Source organism: Zeugodacus cucurbitae, chromosome 6 (genome assembly GCF_028554725.1).
Source record: "Zeugodacus cucurbitae isolate PBARC_wt_2022May chromosome 6, idZeuCucr1.2, whole genome shotgun sequence".
Classification (NCBI taxonomy): Eukaryota; Metazoa; Arthropoda; class Insecta; order Diptera; family Tephritidae; genus Zeugodacus; species Zeugodacus cucurbitae.
The window spans coordinates 39,399,933-39,421,308 of NC_071671.1; the positions used below are offsets into that span (position 1 = coordinate 39,399,933).

General features: G+C 35.9%; 2 protein-coding genes across 5 annotated transcripts; one reads left to right on the plus strand and one right to left on the minus strand.

Annotated features, from left to right (window-relative positions):
- Positions 1-672: 672 nt before the first annotated feature.
- LOC105216899 (dnaJ homolog subfamily C member 21) lies at positions 673-5,183 on the plus strand. The gene is made up of 2 exons (XM_011191651.3): positions 673-1,488; positions 3,038-5,183. Exons 1-2 carry the CDS (start codon positions 883-885, stop codon positions 4,235-4,237), a joined length of 1,806 nt encoding a protein of 601 aa, XP_011189953.1. The 5' UTR covers positions 673-882; the 3' UTR covers positions 4,238-5,183.
- On the minus strand, positions 4,863-18,942 carry LOC105216898 (LHFPL tetraspan subfamily member 2a protein). Of its 4 annotated transcripts, none has more exons than XM_054233300.1 (4): positions 18,530-18,942; positions 5,644-6,227; positions 5,440-5,544; positions 4,863-5,374 (listed from the first exon to the last, which is right to left on the minus strand). In XM_054233300.1, the coding sequence occupies exons 2-4, from the start codon at positions 6,110-6,112 to the stop codon at positions 5,232-5,234; spliced, it is 717 nt and encodes a 238-aa protein (XP_054089275.1). In that variant the 5' UTR covers positions 6,113-6,227; positions 18,530-18,942; the 3' UTR covers positions 4,863-5,231. The 4 variants fall into 4 exon arrangements, with proteins under 4 accessions (XP_054089275.1, XP_011189950.1, XP_011189948.1 ...); XM_011191648.3 differs by having other exon boundaries at positions 5,431-5,544; positions 5,644-6,222; positions 18,530-18,940; XM_011191646.3 differs by having other exon boundaries at positions 5,431-5,544; positions 18,530-18,940.
- Positions 18,943-21,376: the final 2,434 nt, after the last annotated feature.

Consider the following 21,376-nt stretch of genomic DNA (forward strand, 5'->3'; position numbering starts at 1 on the left):
AAAGCAATCCCAACATCTCTCTCATTAATGCGACCATTCGAAATTTAATTGAAAAGACGAGTTCAAGTGCGAACGAATTGAAATTAATTGATGTGCAGAAAATGTAATTAGAGCGGAGTAATTTAGATGAGGGGACTGTTGTTTTGCGTGTAATCGGCGGTGTGCTGAGATTGACCGAATCCGGTTTAAGGGAAGTACAAACAATTTCGAATATAATATATTGCAAGCCAAATATGTACTTCATTTCGACATAAGAGACTTTTCCAAATTGCTTTGCAGAAATCACATGACCTTTAAATATATATTAAAATTGTAAATTATTATAGAACGAATGCTATTGAATTGGACAACACTCTAGACAATTACGCCTATGATCCACATATCATTATAAATAAACACTTCAAGATCAATATTGACAAAAACCGACTTATATCTTCAATGGCCTTTCCAAGAAATAATATTATATTCTACTGTCGCATTCGATAAAAAATATAATAAGAGGAATTGTGAAAATCAAACCTCAAATAAAAAAATATATATCTGCTTTTATTTGCAAATTATTAATATTTATATAATTGATAATTACATTAAAAATTTAATTACAAAATGTCATATGTAACAGACTGTGTTCGCCATCTCAAATTCCTCTTAATTTAAATAAAAATATTTCACGCGATACGGCAACACCACTAAATCAGCTGGTTGTTTGACATCTCCCTTATGTATGGTGTAATTGCAAATTTCAAAAAATCGTGCAAGTGAATTTGCGGTGTGTTTGTTTGGATTTGCTGACTTTTACGTTTACATTATATTCTATTCTAAATTAAGAAGGATTAGCGAAATTAACTGCAAAGGTCTGTTGCAACTTACTAAAACAAAGTAATGAAGTGCTATTACGAAGAATTGGGAGTTGCACGAGATGCAACGGATGCCGATATAAAGTCTGCATATCGCAAATTGGCATTGCGTTGGCATCCCGATAAAAATCTCAATGCGCTAGAGGAGGCTAAAGAACGTTTCCAGTTGATACAGCAAGCTTATGAAGTGCTGTCTGATGCACAAGAACGAGCATGGTACGATAACCACCGTGATCAAATATTGCGTGGCAAAAACTCGGACTACACCGAGAACTGTTTGGATGTTTTCGAATATTTCACTTCATCATGTTTCCGTGGATACGAGGATGGCGAAAAGGGTTTTTATGCCGTTTATAGAGAGGTATTCGAGAAGCTTGCTGCAGAGGATGCTGAATTTGTGGATGACGACAGCGATATCGAACAAATTCCCAGCTTTGGTGATTCTAAGAGCAGCTATGAGGAAGTCGTTGCACCTTTTTATGCCTATTGGCAGTCGTATTGCACAAAGAAACCGTATACGTGGCTTTGCCCATATGATGTAAAGGAGATAAGGGACCGCCGAATATTGCGTGAGGTGGAAAAAGAAATGAAAAAGGTTGTGCAAAAGGCGCGGAGAGAAAGAAATGAAGAGGTAAGTGGTTGGTAACTAATATTTTTATTTAAAACTAGCTGACCTGGCGAAATTCGTAGCGCCTTAGCGTAAATTTGAGGCACTACTTTATTTTGTATAACTGAGCTATCTTATACATATATGCGTATCTATTCAATTTGAACTGGAATCTATAATATCCTCCATATAAAAATGAATACCTATTTCCTTGGTCTCGTCAAACCTAAAAAGGACTTTACTAATTTTGTTAAACAAAAAAACCAAATTTATATTTTCATAATAGTGTTTATTCCGTAGGGTTCAATAATTTCACTTATATTTTTACAAATCGCTATTGAACAACTGGGCATTTTGAAGTAAACACTGAGCTCAAAATCACGCGCGCTCTAGAAAGCAACTAATAGCCTTTATACCCTTCACTGCTTCTCTCTATTCTAACGCTTTTTGATAAACTATATTTTTAGTTTTATGCTCTGGAGCGTAAATAAATAATGTTGATGGTTTTCCGACACGGGAACAGGCGACATATAATTGGCCATGTGAAAAACATTGATTTTCTAGGTTGATGCCACATACACTTAGCGACTACCCTTGCGATTTATTTATTGACATTGCAAATGCAAGCCGCACTGGAAACTATAAACGTTTAAAACTGAATGGCATATCGTTCGGTATTATGGGGATGCGTGGTATTAAAACATCTTCGCCTTCGTACTTCCCTTTCAAAATTGTGGCTTCGATGACGTTGTTCAATAATTTCTTCTCCGCAAGCCGGGTGCCATTACACAGACGTGTCTGGTTTATGTTCCGTAAAATAATAATAACTAATCCGATTTTTAATTGTAGATTATGAAGAGGTAAGCCGGACAATTCCAGCGAATTTAAAAATTCTGTTGGATAATTGACAACTTAATCTTCTTTAGTAATGGGATCAACTGATATGTAATTCTTCAATTCGCCAGCTATTTTCTCTTGAATCTGAAAATTCATTTCATTCACATCAACATTTTTTGCGGCCAATATAACACGTTCGCTTAACCAAATGAGATTTACGTAATTTTGAGCAATGTTTGGGAAAACCATCTCCATGAGTTCGGTCTTTGATTCACAAAATTTACAAAAATTGGTAGGGAATGTAATGTATCTAGATGATGTATCAACAAAACATGAAAACAAAAAAAAGGATTAATTACTGTGAAACTATTAGAAACAAAGTAATATACTAAAACAAAAAAATATGTACTATATTGAAAACAACTACAAACATATGAATTCTTTCATACATAACTTTTGTGTATCTTGAACCGCTTTCGCAGCGCAAGGAAGGGAAGCCCTAAAAGATAAATAATTTCCCCCGTTTTTTACAAATTTACCACTGTTTCCTCGCATCCTATCTATATAGCCTATAGCCTTCCTCGATAAATGGACTATCCAACACAAAAAGAATTATTCAATTCGAACCAGTAGTTTCGGAGATTAGCGCGTTCAAACAAACAAACAAACAAACTCTTCAGCTTTATAATATTAGTATAGATAAAAAATAAAAAAATACCTTTTTGTATCATTGCAGGTCAGAAATTTAGTTTCATTTGTTCGCAAACGAGATAAACGTGTGCAAGCCTACAAAAGAGTTCTGGAGGAACGAGCTGAGCTCAATCGCAAAAAGCAAGAGCAGAATAGACTGGAGCAAATTCGCAAGCGACAACGTGAAGTGGAAGAAATGCGTCAAAATCATAAACAAATCGGTCATCACAACAACGATGAGTATGAAGCGCAACTAAAGCAATTGGCACAAGATTATGGAGACAGCAGCGCCGATGAAGAAACCGAAACTGACGATGAAGAAGATGAGGAAAATGAAGATGATGTGCTAGAGTCGGGCGACGAGCAATTGTATGTAGATGATCTCTATTGTGTAGCCTGTAATAAAGCATTTAAGAACGAAAATGCCTATGCAAACCATGAAACAAGCAAAAAACACCGGGAAGCATTGGAACGTATGAAACTCGAAATGCAAGCAGAGGAAGAAGCTTTTCTAAATGGTAATGAAGATGAGGAACACAGTGAAGTATTACAGGATAGTGAATTAGATGTATTAGAGACTGACAATTCTAAAGATGAGCATCCTATTGAGCCAACAGAAGATAGGGATTTATGTGGAAATGATAATGTGGATCATAATGAAGAAAAAGATTCCTGTAAACAGGAAGACTTACTGACAAATGACAAATCAAAAAAGACAAAAAAGTTACGAAAAAGCAACAAACTCAATAAATCTCAGCCACAACCAACAGTTGATGAGGACGATGAGGAATCTTTGCCAACCGACTTCCTGGCTCAAGCAAAATTGGATACAAGTGATGAGGAGGACTGGAATAACAAAAGTAAAAAACCAACTCGAAAAAATAAAAAACAAGCCAAAAAGATTATCGTGGAAGAAAAAAAGGCTAATTCTACCAAACTGGATGAAAAAGTAACAACGACAACAGATGCGAAAATTGTACAAGATGAAAGCGATGATGAACCTATTCCAAAATCTTCCGCTAAAGCAAAAGAGAAACCCGCCAAGATAAAGGAAAAAGATGATACCGATTCTTCTGCAATTTCACATGTGTGTGTCACTTGCCATGCAAACTTTCAGTCTAAAAATAAGCTCTTTGCACATCTAAAGATCACCAACCACGGTGTCTACATACCGAAAACAAAGGCGCAAGTAAATGCGACAGCACCAGAGGGCAAAATCAAAAAGAATAAAGGAAAACGAAAATAGACGTATATCAATTGTAAATTTTAGTTATATTCGCTACATATACTATAAAATGTGTAATTTCTGCTTATGAAATTATTAAAAACTACGTAGATGTGCTTATTTAAATTAACAAAAAAATTTCATTGGAAATTGATTTCTAATTCAAACAACCAGTGCATTATCAATTTAAAGAATGTGTTTTAAACTTGAAAAAAATATTGAAATTTTTCGTTCCTTTGTATTGTAGTACCGAAATGATACGTGTATGTGGTTTATTTTCGAAAAACATTAAAAATCGTATAACTAGTATAAATACTGAGAAATTATATTCAATTAATCAAAAATACTTGTAGTTCAACACAGCCATTAAAATTACTTTTTGTTTTGAATGGAGTATTCTAAGCTTTCTGTAAATTTGTTAATAAATGTTGCTGTTGTTGTATTTTTTACGGACCTTGCAAGGAATTTGATGCTTTCGCTAAAGTTCCTACCATTAGAAGAGAGTACGGTCTAGTTGTCATACTTTTCTGTGAGTCTACATATAAATGTAAGTTATATCAACTGTTGTGATATTTTCACAAACTATTATAATTACTTGAAATACTGACTAAACTTTGCTAACCTCAACAAGTAAACAATTATACAATAGGTGCATGAATTGTATGTGTGGATTTATTCGAAAACTTTTTTGGGTTTCTGTTCTTATAAACATTATACAATGTTAATATACACGCTTATAAGTTTATTTAAAAATGAGTTGCGCATGTGATGCTTTAAATATAAGTACACTTATGTATGTCAATACAAAAAATATGTCACTTGAGTTTGTGTAATCAATAGTTTACAATGTTTAAACTAAATTACTAAAAATAAAGGAACTTAATACTATTAAAATACATTTACATACATATATTAAATAATTTACACCACAGTAGTTTTATTCGATAAATATACGAAATGCAATATTCCGAAGCGACTGTTTGACGAATAAACAACATTGTATAGAGAGTCGGTTTCATGGAATGCACACCAAACGATTGCCCTCTTCAACGCGCCGCTTTACGCGCATGCGCATGTTGGATGACTCGGCCTTCAAACTGATGCCGGCGCAAATGAAACAAAACACCGCAGCGGCCACAGCACAGTATAAGGAAATACCTGAAATGATTAGAAATAAATGAAATGCATGAGCATATGATTTGACTTAGTTCTACCAATAGTACAGCCTGCTGGATAGAATGGCTCAGCATCAGCGCCACATAGCAGTTGCACACGCGGCGCGCCCCATGCTAGCGGATGTAGAAAAAGCGCCAACATGATGCTTATTGCTGCAAGACATTAAAACATTTGCGTTAGCACCGAATTCATTGTGCGAAAATATCGTCATGCGCTATTTTAGAAATTCGTAGAATGCTAGAACGACTCACCTGACACGACTTGTGCACAACCCGTCATATTGTGTATGCTTTTGCCAAAAGCCGATTGTCGGCAACAGGTTATCAGCGTCAGCGCCACCGTGATGGAGTGCACCGCGAAACCCAGTGACATGAAGAACATTGTGGCTTTCCATGCTGCTGGATAAACATTGCTGTCGGTCGCGAAGCCATCCAAATCGAAGGGACCACAGTGGTAGCCATAGTTGTGCATCACCTTGCAGCGAGTGTAAATACCCACGGAGGGATAACGGACCGTGGGTATAGGCAACATTAATTGAGTTTCGTTTTGCGTTGAGGTGCTTGCTAGGCGAGCGGTAGTGCTGGCACCGACACTGACAAATGTCGGATTTGGTCCGATCAACCATTTGGGTGTGACTATCGCTGAGGCGATTAGCATGTCGGCCACCAGGCTTAGTACAAACCAGACCAAACTGCCGCCGGTTATAATGACGTAGCACATAATTGATTAATTGTATTTCAGCTGCCGCAAAAATGTTGTCATTGACTCCTCAGCCAATACTATTCGATCCGTTTGCGTTTGCCACTGACTGTGCTCTATGCATTTGAACGCTGAACTGGCATGAAATGACAATAAATAAATGCGATAAACAAAAACAATTTCAAACAAAAGCAATTTCGGAAAGAACCAAACACGAAAGTTATGAGTGTGTGTACTATACAAATGTGTAATTGTTTTACTTGGAATGGATTCGATTGGAATATGCTTCACTTTTTTTCACTTCGGCGCAAGAATCCCCTAAAATGTATGACCCAAATATTACTTCGGAAAACATATGTTTACACATTTTCATATATGCATTGTATGTACATACAGAAATTGTGAGTAAACAAATTGAATGCAAAAACAACAACAAACACATGTGTGTAGAACAATAAAAATACAATGCAACAAAAAGCAAAACGAAGAATCACTACATATTGGCGATCTCTGATCAACTAAAAATGACGTCACTGCTTGCTGATTCTAGACTTTTTATTTAGTAACAATATGAGTAAATCAAAATACATATATACTTATACATATAAGAACGGAATTTATTTGAATTTGTGGTATATATGCATACATATATGTATGTATGTATATACAGCTGTGGTAAAATAATAGGAGACACTACACTGTACCATATTCATTGAATTCAATTATTTTTGGGGATTGGTTATTAAGGGTAAAAAAGAGGTAAAAAGGAAATAGACGCGAATTAACGGCGGCTTCTGGGCGAATTTTCGGAATGACCTATTTCAAGACGGCTTCTACCAACCAACCAACACGCAGTGCCCATCTAAAGAGCGAGGAGTAATAAAAACAATACGAAGACAGTTGTATAAGAAAACAAGTAAGGAAGGGCTAAGTTCGGGTGTAACCGAACATTTTATACTCTGCAAATTTATTTATTTAACTTTATTTATATTATATAATACACAATTTGACCCACATATTCGTCATATATATTGTATAAAGTCCATTGAAAGTTGGAAACCATAATATTGGGTTAGAAGCACCGCGGTCCTCGTGTTCGATACATGGGGCCTTAAAAACCTATGGTCCGATTTCGGCGATTTTTAGAATGGGGCTGTCACACTATTAACATAGTATTTGTGCAAAGTTCTGCACCGATATCTTCACTAGTGCTTACTTTATATATTGTAAAGTAAACGATTCAGATCGTCTTCAAAGTTCTGGTATATAGGAAGTAGGCGTGCTTGTGAAGCGATTTGGCCCATTTTCACAAATCGGTCGAGTAGTTCCTGAGATATGACCCATAAGTGGGCGACACCACGCCCATTTTCCATTTTGTAAAAAACTCTGAGTGCACTTTCCATCTGCCATTTCTTATGTGAAATTTAGTGTTTCTGACGTTTTTCCTTAGAGAGTTAACCCACTTTTAGTAATTTTCAACCTAACCTTTGTATGGGAGGTGGGCGTGGGTGGGAGGTGGGTTATGATCCGATTTCTTTCATTTTTGGACTGTATTAAGAAGTGGCTAAAAAAAACGACTGCAGAAAGTTCGGTTTATATAGCTCTATTGGTTTGCGAGATATGTACAAAAAACATATTAGGAGGCGGGGCCACTCCCACTTCCCATACGATCCCTTATACCAAATTTTATTTCCACAGCTTTATTTATGGCTTAGTTATAGCACTTTATGTGTTTTCGGTTTTCGCCATTTTGTGGGCGTGGCAGTGGTCCGATTTTGCTCATTCGAAAGCAACCTTCCTATGGTGCTAAGGAATAAGTGTGCCAAGTTTCATCAAGATATCTTAATTTTTACTCAAGTTACAGCTTGCACAGACGGACGGACAGACAGACATTTGGATTTGAACTACACTCTTCACCCTGATCACTTTGGTATATATAACCCTATATCTAACTCGTTTAGTTTTGGGTGTTACAAACAACCGTTATGTGAACAAAACTATAATACTCTCTTTAGCAACATTTGTTGCGAGAGTATAACAATGAACAATATGATAGTTCAAATAAATGCTGACGTTCCTCAAAGAGACACCCAAATCTAAATGCAGCAAGCGAATAACCACGGGCGTGGAAAAACATGTACCAAAAGGATCCAACACTTCGTTTACCAAAGTGTCTCTCTCAAAGTGAAAGTTTTTTATTTATTTTTTTTTTTTACTAATTTTTGATAATCTAAGAAACCCTGATTAAAATTTTATGCGCAACTAAATTTTATATACAGGCGTGTTCTGGAAATTACAATTCGTACGATTTCATTTGATTTCGAATTTCAATTCGAAACAGGTATTTTCTTTGTGACTGTTTGGCAAAACAATTAAAAGAGAATTCGTTTGTTCAAAATTTACAATATAATGAAATTAAGTAGTTTTTATCAAAGAATCAACCCAACAAACATTGGAATTGAAATTCTCAAACGTTGGAGAAAATATTAATTTTAAATTTGAATTTCAACATTTATTCAATTTGAAAGACAACAAACGTTTCTTAATTTGAGAAAATTCCCTCTTCAAAGTGTGCAGAACTTTTTGCACTCACTCGATTTTAGAACGTACATATACACCACGAAAGAAGCCACACTTGCCGAAGAAAAAAATTGTCAAAAGTATACTATATGCCAAGGAGGGAGTATATCCACGTGATAACCAACTTTGGAATTTAGTGAATATTACATATGTGTACAAATTAAATATATTTGGATCTAATAATCGTCGATTTGTATAGCGCGAGGAGGAAGAAGCGCTGTAAAATAAAACTTTAAGTTATACTGTCTAGCATGGGCGCAAATGCATAATGAAAATAATGGAATACTTAACAATATTAAAAAAATAAATTGGCTCAGTAAGCAAGTAAACTTAACTTAAATGGTGGTTACTGCCTCAGGATAACGACCCAAAGCATTCCGCTTTAGTGGTTGCGGAATGGCTATTCTACAACGTGAATAAAGTAATGTGGCATTCTCCCCAGAAAATATAGGCAAATACCAGCGGGCCTGTATAGAGAAAAGGTACCAGAGCCTAAAGTTAATGGTAAAACTTAGGTAAAGTCTGTTTTTCATGAGATATGGACAAATACCCTTCTTAAACTTACACGAAATTTAGTGCATTATATTATTAGAAGATTGGAAGCAAGGCAACAAAGTTGCTACGAGAGTATTATAGTTTTGTCCACATAACGGTTGGTTGTAAGTCCTAAAACTAAACGAGTTAGATATAGGGTTATACATATATATCAAAATGATCAAGGTAAAGAGTAGAGTCAAATCCGGATGTATGTCTGTCCGTCCGACCGTGCAAGCTGTAACTTGAGTAAAAATTGAGATATCTTGATGAAACTTGGAAGATGTATTTCTTGGCACCATAAGAAGGTCAAGTTCGAAGATCGGACCACTGTCACATCCACAAAATGGCAATAAACGAAAACATATAAAAGCTATATATAACTCAGCCATAAATTAAGGTATTGAAATGCAAAATGTGGTATGAAGGATCGCACTATGAAGGGGCATATGTGGATGTAATTTTTTTGGATAATGTTTTTTGTACATATCTCGTAAACTACCAAAGCTATATCAAGGAAACTTTCTAGAGTCGTTTCTTTTAGGTACTACCTTATACAGTCCAAAAATGGAAATCGGATTATAACCACGCCCACCTCCCATACAAAGGTTATGTAGAAAACTACTAAAAATGCTTTAATTCAGTAAGGAAAACCACCAGAATGCTTAAATTGCGTTATAAAGATGGTACAGAAGAGCTGCACTCAAAATGGTATACAAAATTTTAAATGGGCGTGGTTCGGCCCACTTATGGGTCAAAAACCATATCTTAGGAACTACTCGACCAATTTCAATGAAATTCGGTTCATAATATCTTCCTAGCTTCCCAATGATATGCTGTAAAAATAGTCCAAACCGGTTCACAACTACGCCTACTTTCCATATACAAGAACTCTGAAGTCGGTCTGAATTGTTTACTTTACAATATATGTATAAAGTTAGTACTAGTGTAGATATCGGCACAAAACTGTATTTAAATAGTGGCAACGCCTTTCTAAAAATCAGCGAAATTGGTCCATAAGTTTTCAAAACTCTATATATCGAATATGAGGACTTCAGTACTTCTAACCAATTTTTTACAGAAATTATAGTTAAGTCTCTCAGATATTTTGAAGAAATTTTGAGGGAATATGTTTCTTCTAATAATATGTCTCCCTGCCAACAATGAGAGAAATCGGGTCATAACTTCATCTATCCCCATATACTTAATATTAGGGTTTTCAAACCTTCAATGGACTTTATACCATATATATGCCGAATATGAGTCAAATTGTTTGTCATATTAATAAATTTAAATGAATAAATTGCGAAAGTATAAAATGTTCGGTAACACCTTACTTGTTCTTAAATAACCAATACTAATAAAACGCACTGCAAGTCAAAATCTTAATTAGTTTAAGAGATATGTAAATTCAAAGTCAAAACATTTCTCTCTACAAGTTTTTTTTGGTTCACTGTACATATGTATGTTTTAATTTTCTGTCATCAACTGTATATATGTATGTAATTGTATACCGAAACGTCGTATCAATATGTATGTATGTATGTATATATACATTATTTAAATGTTATTTTCTAATCATGCTTTCAAATGTAATTTCCGCTGAATTAGTATTCGATTATTTCAATACCAGTTAACATAACCGCTGCCCTATTAAATCACTAACTATGCATATACATATGTGTATGTGTGTGTTTCATATTGTTCTCATTACGCCCAAACTGTACAGCTGGGGGTGAATTCGCATAGCCATTACCAACTGGCACTCCTTCATTTTTCATTCATATCTGCTTTATATACATACATATGTGTATACATATGTACTTCTAATATGTATGAATACATGTCCAACCTTTAATAACAATAACAAATAGAAATAGACACATACAGTCGACTCTCGTTAATTCAAACCTGCGATAATTCGAACCTCTCTATAATTCAAAGTTATCACGAGTTCCCTACTAAATCTCTTTATATTTCGAACTAAATCAATACATTTTCATACACTTGGTAATTCGAATGAAAAAATCATTGCTATTTAACAAAACGACGCGTTAATTCGAACTCATCAGCGTCAAACACTCGACAATTCAAAGTTGCAGAGAGAAGAGGCGGAAAGATTGTAAGTACATTTTGCGACAAGTTCAAACTTGTATCAAGATACACGAGCCTATGTTTTTGTTATGATTAGTTTGACTATTTGACGAACACACTTCTCACGAATTAGTTTGTTTAGTTATTCAGTTACTGTTACTCTTTCGTTGGTATGCAGATTAAAAGTTAGCGTTATTTATGATCCCTAGGAAGTATAAATGTTTGACGATTGCTGAAAAAAAAAAGTTAATCGAAAAAGTAGAAGAAGGTGAGAAGAAGAGTGATGTCGCAAAAGATTTTTTAGCAATAGAACCATTAGTTGACATCAGCGGGGTGAGTTTTTCTGATTTTGTTCAAGTGGATGAAAATGTTGCTGTCTCAGGTTCACTAACCGATGGCGAAATTTGATACAAAGCTTCTGTCTATAAAACGAAAGTGAAGTGATGCCTGAAATGCACTTTTTCTTTTAAAAAAAGTTATTGAGCAGTGTGCAGCAGAATTGTGCTTTAAAGCTAACCAGTATAACAAAGTTCTTTCGAAAGATTAATTAATTCACATTACGAATACATGTATGTACAGGAATGTACCTCTTAATTCTTGTCATTTTTATATTAATAAATAAAAATTAACCAACACTTAGTAATTCGAAGTTTTATTTATTTTCTCTCACAAATTTCGAACCATTTGATATTTCAAACACTCGATAATTCGTAATATTTCAAGAGTCCCTCGAGTTTTGAATTAACGAGAGTCGACTGTACATATATACACATGTATATGACTTAGAAGCGCTATCGCGGGAGGCACAATGACCTGTAAATGATTTCAAATTAGCCAGTTAGTTAGTTATCAATGGGAGCATACCAAGGGCAAGGGCATGGAAAAGGGTGTGCTGCGAGGAGCCCGTTGCACGATCTATGTGATATGGCTAATATGAAATTATGGCTGTTTGAGGTGATTTAAAGCTTTTGACGCGTCGGTAGCGCGAAACTAATTTAAATGCAATAAACAAGCGGCTGACAGTGTGATTTCCATTTGATATTGCAGACGATGTGGTCGCGATGTATGCGCTCTAAACATGCGCAACGCGTTAAGCCGACAATTAACGGCACAATTAATTAAAACATAAACAAAAGGCCACATGTGTTTGTGGCAACAAACAGCTTTAGCCGCACACTTCCGCCTGTAGTACGTGTGCACAAGTAATATACACTCTCGTGTCTAGCGCTTTATACTAACTTTTCTGTTGCTTTTTAGGTTGTTTTGTTTTTGTCCCTGCGGCCATTGTATTTGTAATGATGATGATGATGACTCCCAATGCGGAAGCTATAAACAAATTGCAACAGACGCAGGCGTTGATGCAGCATAGCAGATGCTCATCTAATTCAACAACATGCCACACTCCCACGGGTAGACTGAACTTCAACTACCATGGGAGTGTGTGTGCACTTGCGATTCCATGGCTGTTAGGTTGGCATATGTGCTGCCGCACAGTGTGCCTAATCGAAAAATTGGCAAAATAATTTTCAAAGAAAAAGAAACAAAGAAAAAACAAGCAATAGAGCTACCATCACAGAAATAGAGCTTATAAAAATTTCGTTTGGCTTCCATTTTTGGAGAGCACTTAATAGAAAATGTCGCAAAGTTATAAACGGAATGAGGAGAAGGTTTCGTTTACAGTTACGATGAAAGTTAGACCTTTAGTTGTGGTTTTGTAAAATATGTCTTCTCCAACTCGACTATGACTAAGATATAATATACTTCAGAGATAAAGTACCTTTTCCTCACCTAATCAGAATTGAATTTAAATTGGTTACAACGTTAACATACATAACTCTTATCCTCTCTTAGCTATAAGTAAACTTTTTGATCCAAGTAGAGGTAATTTTTTCAGTTTTATTCAGATCATGCGTGAGGCATGTTAAGCTGTCATGTTATTTTTGTTCAGTATTGTTTGGTATTTCATCAATGAAAGACTTACGTCTGAGCAACGTTTATAAATTGTTCAACTTTACTACCAATAGCTGCCATCGATTGGTCACTTCTCTGCTCGGTATCTTTGGGCGCTGCTCGCCTGTCAAAAATTTTACATGTGAAAGCAACAACAAAGATATCTAGTTGAATTCGTGCTGGAGAGTATGCGAATACCTCATTAAAATTCCAATCGTCGCTGGCTGAGTGCTACCAAGTTTTGTTTTACTCATTTTAGAACAATTTTACTATTGTGAACGGCTCAAAGGACAAATTACTGTCAAAATAATAAAAATTGCACTGTCCAACAGCATTTTTGGAACAGAATAGCGACCCCATAATTCTGAAAGGGTATGTTGAGTAGATCATTTTTGTAGAACAAACTTATGGTCCAGCACGTCTGAGTTTTTTCTTACAGTGGGTCAAAGTTTTCATTTTTTGGTCGAAGGGAGCATTATACTATATGAAAAAAATTTTGTAAGTTAATGTCTGAGAGAATTCTTATGGTCAGAGTTGTATTGTGGAATTGTATGAGGATTATTTTAGTGGAAGATCTTAACCCTCTAACTGGTTTCTTTATGGGTTAATTTGGCCCTTTTTTCGAGAAAATCAAAAAATATCCTTTAAAAAAGGACATTTAAGGATTAAAATATTCTACGATAATGTTTGGCGAAAAATTTCAGTGGGGGTCACCAAAGACACCATTGTTGTAAATAAAGTTCTTTACGATTAATTGGCAAAATTACACGCCAACATATACAAAGTAGGTGAAAACGTCGTCAAGTTCGGCCGGGCCAAACACTGAGTTCTCGCGTCTAGTCAGCTGTGACTTACAAATCGGGTGTGATAAAATTAAGCATAATTGACTTACTAAGCAGTACATATCGGGTGTGATTTTTACTAAAATTAATATAAAAAAAGAACAATTAAAGCTTAAAGAAACATGGCGGATTCTGTTTGTAAATTAAGAGATTGGTTTTGTTTTATTTGTGGACATTTTACGCACCTTCAAAGCAGAAGAAAGAGTTTCCTTACAATTGAAGAACCATATTTTCTTTTCTTTGGAATACGATTTTTATGTGAAGCTTGGATACCAAAAACTGTATGTACTACTTGCGAAAGTGGTCTTTTGACCTGGTACAAAGGCGGTACTAAGTTTTACTGCACAATGGAAATTAGCATCCATACGCAAATATTTCAAATCTTTTAAATAAAATTGAATACTATAAATATAAATGGGAAGTATGCGCAGACTTCAAAATGATTGCAATATTGACTGGAATGCAAACAGGATACACAAAATATATGTGCTTTCTTTGTAAATGGGATTCACGAGCTACCAGCAGCCATTATCATATTAAATATTTCGAAGAACGTAAAGAAAATATTATTGGTGACTTAAATGTAATCCATGAATCTCTTGTCCCAAAAGATAAGGTCATACTTCCACCGCTGCATATTAAGTTGGGCGTGGTGAAAAATTTTATAAAAAGCTTAAATACACAAGGATATGCTTTCAAACGCATTAAAACAATTTTCCCCAGATTATCTGCAGCAAAATTAAAAGAAGGTAAAATACGGTTTTAAGAAATAATATATTTCATTTAATGTAAACTACCTTTTCTAGGAATGCTCGTTGGACCCGATATAAGAAAATTATTACAAGATGTAGAATTTTATGGTCATCTGTCGGATATGCAAAAGAAATTTATGCAGCTGGTTATATCAGAATTCCTTGGAAACTCAAAAGCATAAAACTATGCAGAAAATATTGAAAGCATGCTAATCGGTTTTAACAATATTGGCGTTAAGATGTCACTAAAGCTGAATTTTCTGCACTCTCATCTAAATTTTTTTTAAAGAAAACCTTGGAGCGGTTTCAGATAAACACGGTGAAAGGTTTCATCAGGATATAAAGGTATTGGAAGAAAGATTCAAAGGGAAATCCCAAACTGTAATGCTTGCTGAATACGTATGGGGCTTGTACAGAAACCTTGACACATCGAAACATTCACGTCAAGCTAAATACAGGAAAGCATATTAAGTTTAATCTTTAATCCATTGTCCTACTACTGCTGAAGCAAAAAAAAAATATGTACATACTATAATAATAATTACTACTATAATAATTATTATAATTTTTTTATCAATCGTAAAGAGCTTACAACAATGGTGTCTTTGGTGACCCCCACTGAAATTTTCCGCCAAAAATTTAGTAGAATATTTTAATCCTTAAATGTCCTTTTTTAAAGGATATTTTTTGATTTTCTCGAAAAAAGGGTCAAATTAACCCATAAAAAAACCAGTTAGAGGGTTAAGATCTTCCACTAAAATAATCCTCATACAATTCCACAATACAACTCTGACCATAAGAATTCTCTCAAACATTAACTTACAACATTTTTTTCATATAGTATAATGCTCCCTTCGACCAAACAATGAAAACTTTGACCCACTGTAAGAAAAAACTCAGACGTGCTGGACCATAAGTTTGTTCTACAAAAATGATCTACTCAATATACCCTTTCAGAATTATGGGGTCGCTATTCTGTTCCATTCAAAAAGTCTTCATTTGTTGGACAGTGTTGTTATACACAAATTTGAAATTGAAAAGGGCAAGTGAAGATAAATCGTCAGTATTTTTGTATTGAATTTATTGAATAAAAAACTTTAATAAAAAATAAATTTGTTGCAGAAAACGTTAGACATAGACGGTGGTTGAAGAGTTCAGTGCGACTAAGTATATACAATTCGATTTCAGTGCTGCCAGTTTATATGGAAATTTGGAAAGTTTGTTCGATTGGCTTGTCTATAGCAGTTAGCCAATCGATGACAGCTAATATTCACGTTCTGTAAAGAATGTGTTCGACGTTTTCGAGCCAAATTCTGTTCAGCGATGAGGCACATTTCTGGCTTAGGGTATGTAAACAAGCACAATTGCTGCATTTGAGACGAAGAGCCACTTGAAGAGATTCAAGAGCTGACATAAAAAAAAAATTTTGATGTGGTTTGTGGGCCAGTGGAATCATCGGTCCATATTTTTTTATCATTTTAATTTGGTGCGACACATATGATTTAAAAGAGATTCGGAGGAAATTTCAGACAAATAGTCATACCGTTTGCACTGATATTTCATTAGGCTAGCTAATACTCACAGGTTTACAGTCGATTGCGGTTGCGTTTTGTAGTGTTAGGGTGTCGACTAGCATCATGCAGGACGAGGTCTTAACCCGGCCATAGGTTCCAACTAAAAAAATCGTCCAATAGGTCAAATATAAAGAAAAGTCTTCTACAAACTGAGTTCCTATACCAAGTAAAGTTTTGTCTTATATATAATTATGTTTTCTTCACAACACTGTGCTTCTTGTCGGTCGCAAAGAAAACTTAAGAAAAACTACAGCAGGCAACCACTTTGTTAACAAACTAGTTGACTGGGTTTACAACGAAGAACTTCTGCCTAATGCTTTAGCTGCCGGAGCACACTCGATCAGATTTAATTTGTTTAGAGTTTCGAAAAGCATTGCCGTCATCAGAGCCGCCCATCACTAATGGCAAAGCAGAGGGGAGGCGTCTGAGGCTTCGGCCGCCAGCGCTTCAACTTCAACAGTTGTTTTCCATGCCTCATATTGTTGTTACAAAATAATTTCCGTGGTATTTGTTGTTTGATGGCATGTGGCAGGCTGGCTGCTCATAATTGGATGATTGTGTTTTGGCAGCTGATAGAAGCAAGAGCGCCGTGCAACGAAGCGCTGAGAGCATGGCGCTGCAACTGCAGTCACTTCGGTTGGCGATGCGAAGAGGCATAGGAAAGAGAGGGGGCAATGCAATTGATACCGATGCTGTAAAATTTGAATGCAGACATTTCTTAATTATAAATTAGAATGGAGCGTCAGCGCATGTTTTGCTTTCCGATAAGCGTTTATTCAAAATTTACAATAAACTAATAATAATGTAAATATTTTAATTAACAACAACAACAGACGACAGACGACAGCGCTTAATACGGTATTGACTAAAGTCAAACGGCGCGTTGACTATATGAATGACTGGCAGTTTGAAGCTTTCGAGGTCGCCAAACTCCAATTGCTTCGCACCAACCGGTGGCGCGGGTGGCGGCTACGGTTTGTATTTCTCTGCCCATAGGAATAGCGAAATGTGGTGGGTTGCTTGTGGACACGAAGAGAGTGCAACGGCAATTGAAGAAGGGAATGTGCGTCTAGGTTGATAGTTAGGTTTTTGGGGTGCGGCTGCTCATGCGGACGCTGCCATTGACGCTTACTGACTGCCAAACGGCAAACAAACCAAACGGGGAGTAAATAAAATGAAGCATGTGTATGTGCAGCGCAGATAGAGTCGGCGGGCGGACAGTTGAAGTCATTGTTACTTACCACATTAATATGGAGAATGATAAACACTCGAAAAAAGAAGACATGACGAATAAATACAATAACATTAAACCAATAAAATTCAGGAACAGTAGTATGACAAATATGGAAACAAATAAAACGAAAATCCAAAAAGAACAAAAGAAATTAATAAGCGAACACTTCCATATAAAAAGTATGGAGGTCTATAAAGGCACGTAGACAAGTAAGGAATGGATAAGTTGGACTGAAAATTGAGAAGCAACTAAGAGAGCAATTTTTAAATACCAAAACTACTTAAAATGCAAAGTAACGGTGACAGATTTTCAGGAGAAACCTTTCGAATCAGACATACGAATTGTAGAAATTATACTAATTGCATGGAACCACCAACAAAACAGTAATTAGTAATTAACGTAATTAATTTGTATATATTGAAAAGGGAACATTCAAGTGAATTCGTTCATAAACTCCTCTGATCAAAATACTTTGGGCATTATCTAACACTTAGAAATCAACTCTAATTTCTAAAGCACGATTTTCGAACACTCCAGTCATATTTTATGATATATCAATATTTTTTATGATTGCTCACTATTTTATGAATTCCTTGACACTTTATGGTTCAATTATGACAAATAAGAAGGGAGACAACGTAGTCAGCATTGTTATTCCTTAGAATATTATAGTTACTCATAATTACAACTGATTTTATATCTAAGAAAATATGTACATACTTTGAATGACGGTAAGTTTATAATACATAACAGTAAAAAATGAAAGAAAAAAAATTTTGTTCATCAAAATAACCAATATGTTTTAAATTACAACTCCATATAAGAGTCGGATATATCAGTATTATTATTTGAAAAAACGATAATTCTATTTAAATTACTTTGGCTTATTCGCACAGCACGGCTGCTTTAACACCAACTCTGCCACCACTCCTATAGCACCTTTTGTTTTCACTTTATGTTTTTATTTTTATTTCGGAATTCGTACTTGTTTTATGTTTTGACTAACGAGCAGCGGCAACTGATCGTGCGATTTGGAGCAAATCTCTCTGCTCCAAACTACATACAAACAAAAAGTCGAACAGCCAGATCCCGCAGAAAAACAAAACAATAGAACACTTTCAACTGTTTAAAGATTAACAATAAAAATAAAAAACCAATAAAATAAGTGCACCGCCAACGCGAAACTACGTCTGAATTGTGTTGAATCGACGAATACGACTGAAGCGTAGAGAACAGAAAGCTTAACAAAGCTGTTGCTGCCACATTGAGCGCTACGAGTTGACTGAAATTGCTTGAGCTTTGGTGGTGCATCGTCAATACACGCAATGCCGAATCAGTGGAGGAGGCAACGGAGTGGCAGCGAACTTTCATGCGGCAGAACACACGAGCCGGTCAGCCACCAACCACCCCGTCAGCAACGCCATCGCCCGCAACAGATACATGCAGTGTTGCCACCAAGGCGTCCACAAATACTAAATTTTGTACTATAGTTGGATTTGGAGAGATTTCCATGTATTGGCTTACTTCTTCTATTGCTGCGGGGATGCATTCTACATATTAGAGATCTCGACATCGGCTCCTTCGCTCTTCAGTTATAAATGGTGTACCAAAATTTTTATGAAAAATTTAGGTTTTTCAGCGAGTTTCAGAGTTTAAAGAGTTCATTATAATTATACTATACGAAATTTTTACATTTGTTCACTAATTTCTTCATGTTGATTGAAATTGGAAATATTTTCAGATTATTATTAGCCATAATCTGAATTGTGACATTTATAACCTCCCCATTATATTGAAAACTTTGTTTGACTCTGCAAAACGGCAACTCTGGTTACGACTCAGTTGAATGAGCAATGAACAAAAAGTAATAAATAAATCCAGTCATTTCCCTGCATGTTACTCACCCGTTGAACTCATAATCACTATTTTCCGTGGAGCTTGACTGCGCGATCGGCTTCCGAGTGCCGGTCACTGTGTACAGCGCCAGAGGCAATGCGTTAGCGGGCGGTTCGAGAGGGCGTACACGCGTTTTACTGAACTATGCTACTCCAACAACAAACCACACACTCATCCAGCGCGCAAATGTGTTTGCTGGTGGCTTGTTTTACTAACCGCCTGGTGGGCTGGCTTGTGTGCGCTTGTCTGTCGGCGTGTTGCTCCACATGATAACTCACACTCACATACATATAAACAAGTACGCTCTGAAACAGCTGCTTGCTGCGGCATTCCTCCTCGGTACACAACTGATCCAAAAACCGGGCGGTCGGCGTTCGGTGTTAATCGAACCTGGTAGGGGACTCCAGCGTTGCAAATCGTTGCATTGCTCTCTTTGCATTGTAGATGAATTTTAGGTTGTTTTTCCTTTGCATATACTTGATTGTCTACAACATTTTATTTCATATTAATTACGAGCGTTTCCTTGGGTCCCACATCAGCACCAATAAGTCTACAATAGTTGCCTGATAATTGAATTCAGACGCACACAATTGCGTTGGAACACAAAGCATAGTTGTTGCTGGTACTTCTCAAAGACATTGTGACTCCTAATCTTTGCGAATAGTGCCGTCAGTAGGTGACTGAGGCGTACGTATTGCGGAAAATTAGGGGGGCGGCGATCTTTTGTATTTAGAAATTTTGTATGTTAGGTAGTGGAGGTATTTCTCGTCTGCTTCCATCAGCGGGCACTACATCTTACTCTTTCAAAGCTGGACAGCTTTCTTTCATTCCAACACCATGACCTAACCAGCGTAGCCGTTGTCTTTTTATTCTCTGAACTACGTCTAACTCGTACAGCTCATCGTTCCATCGTCTGTGGTATTCGCCGTTTTCAATGTTCAAATTACCACAAATTACCAAAGACTTGTTGAGTTTGGTTTTTGTTCGTCGAGAGGGAACTTTACTTTTCAATTGCCTACTAAATCCGAAGTAGCACCTGTTGCCAATAGTGATTCTGCGTTGGATTTCAAGACTACCATTGTTGGTGGATCGTTATTTGGCTTCCTTTAATACGGTATACAAATTTTCTTATATTGTTGTTTCTGTGTTCCGTGTAAGTTTTTTTGGATATATTTGCTGACACTGAGATTTGCTATAGTACAGCCATATCTATTGTGTAGATAACATCTTCAGAATTCCGTTATTATTAAAATTTAATGTTCAATTTTGGTATTAATCTATATGTGGACCGTTTCTATCAATCTTTCTAGCATATTCTATGCTTGTAGCGTTCGAAGTTTTTAATTTCGCGTTCTAATGAAAAGCAATGCTTACACGAAGTTGCAAAGATAACATTAAGGACTTGGTCATGGTTGTAAGATTCATTAAGATACCACAATTTCTACACTGGGAGAGTATTTGCTTGTTTCAATAGACAGACGGATGACATTAGATTGACATTATTCCAACGAGCTCTAACCCCGTCCCTCAGCTTAGCATTGCATACGCCGCCTTTGACTTTTGTACTTATTGCCACCACGCGCGTATACACTTTGCTTAGAAAAAATGCTCATCCATACAATATGCATTCAGATAAGTATACGTATATATATGTACTTTATGTTTGTATGAATATTATAATATTTGTAAAATATAAATACGCTTGGTATTCATTCTGTGGTTGCGGCTGCGGCTACGGCTACGTCTGATTCACTGATTTGTTTTTCTTCGATTTTACCTATTCTTTGTTTTGCTTTGAATATTCTAGTCATTCAAGGCTTTTCAAGTGT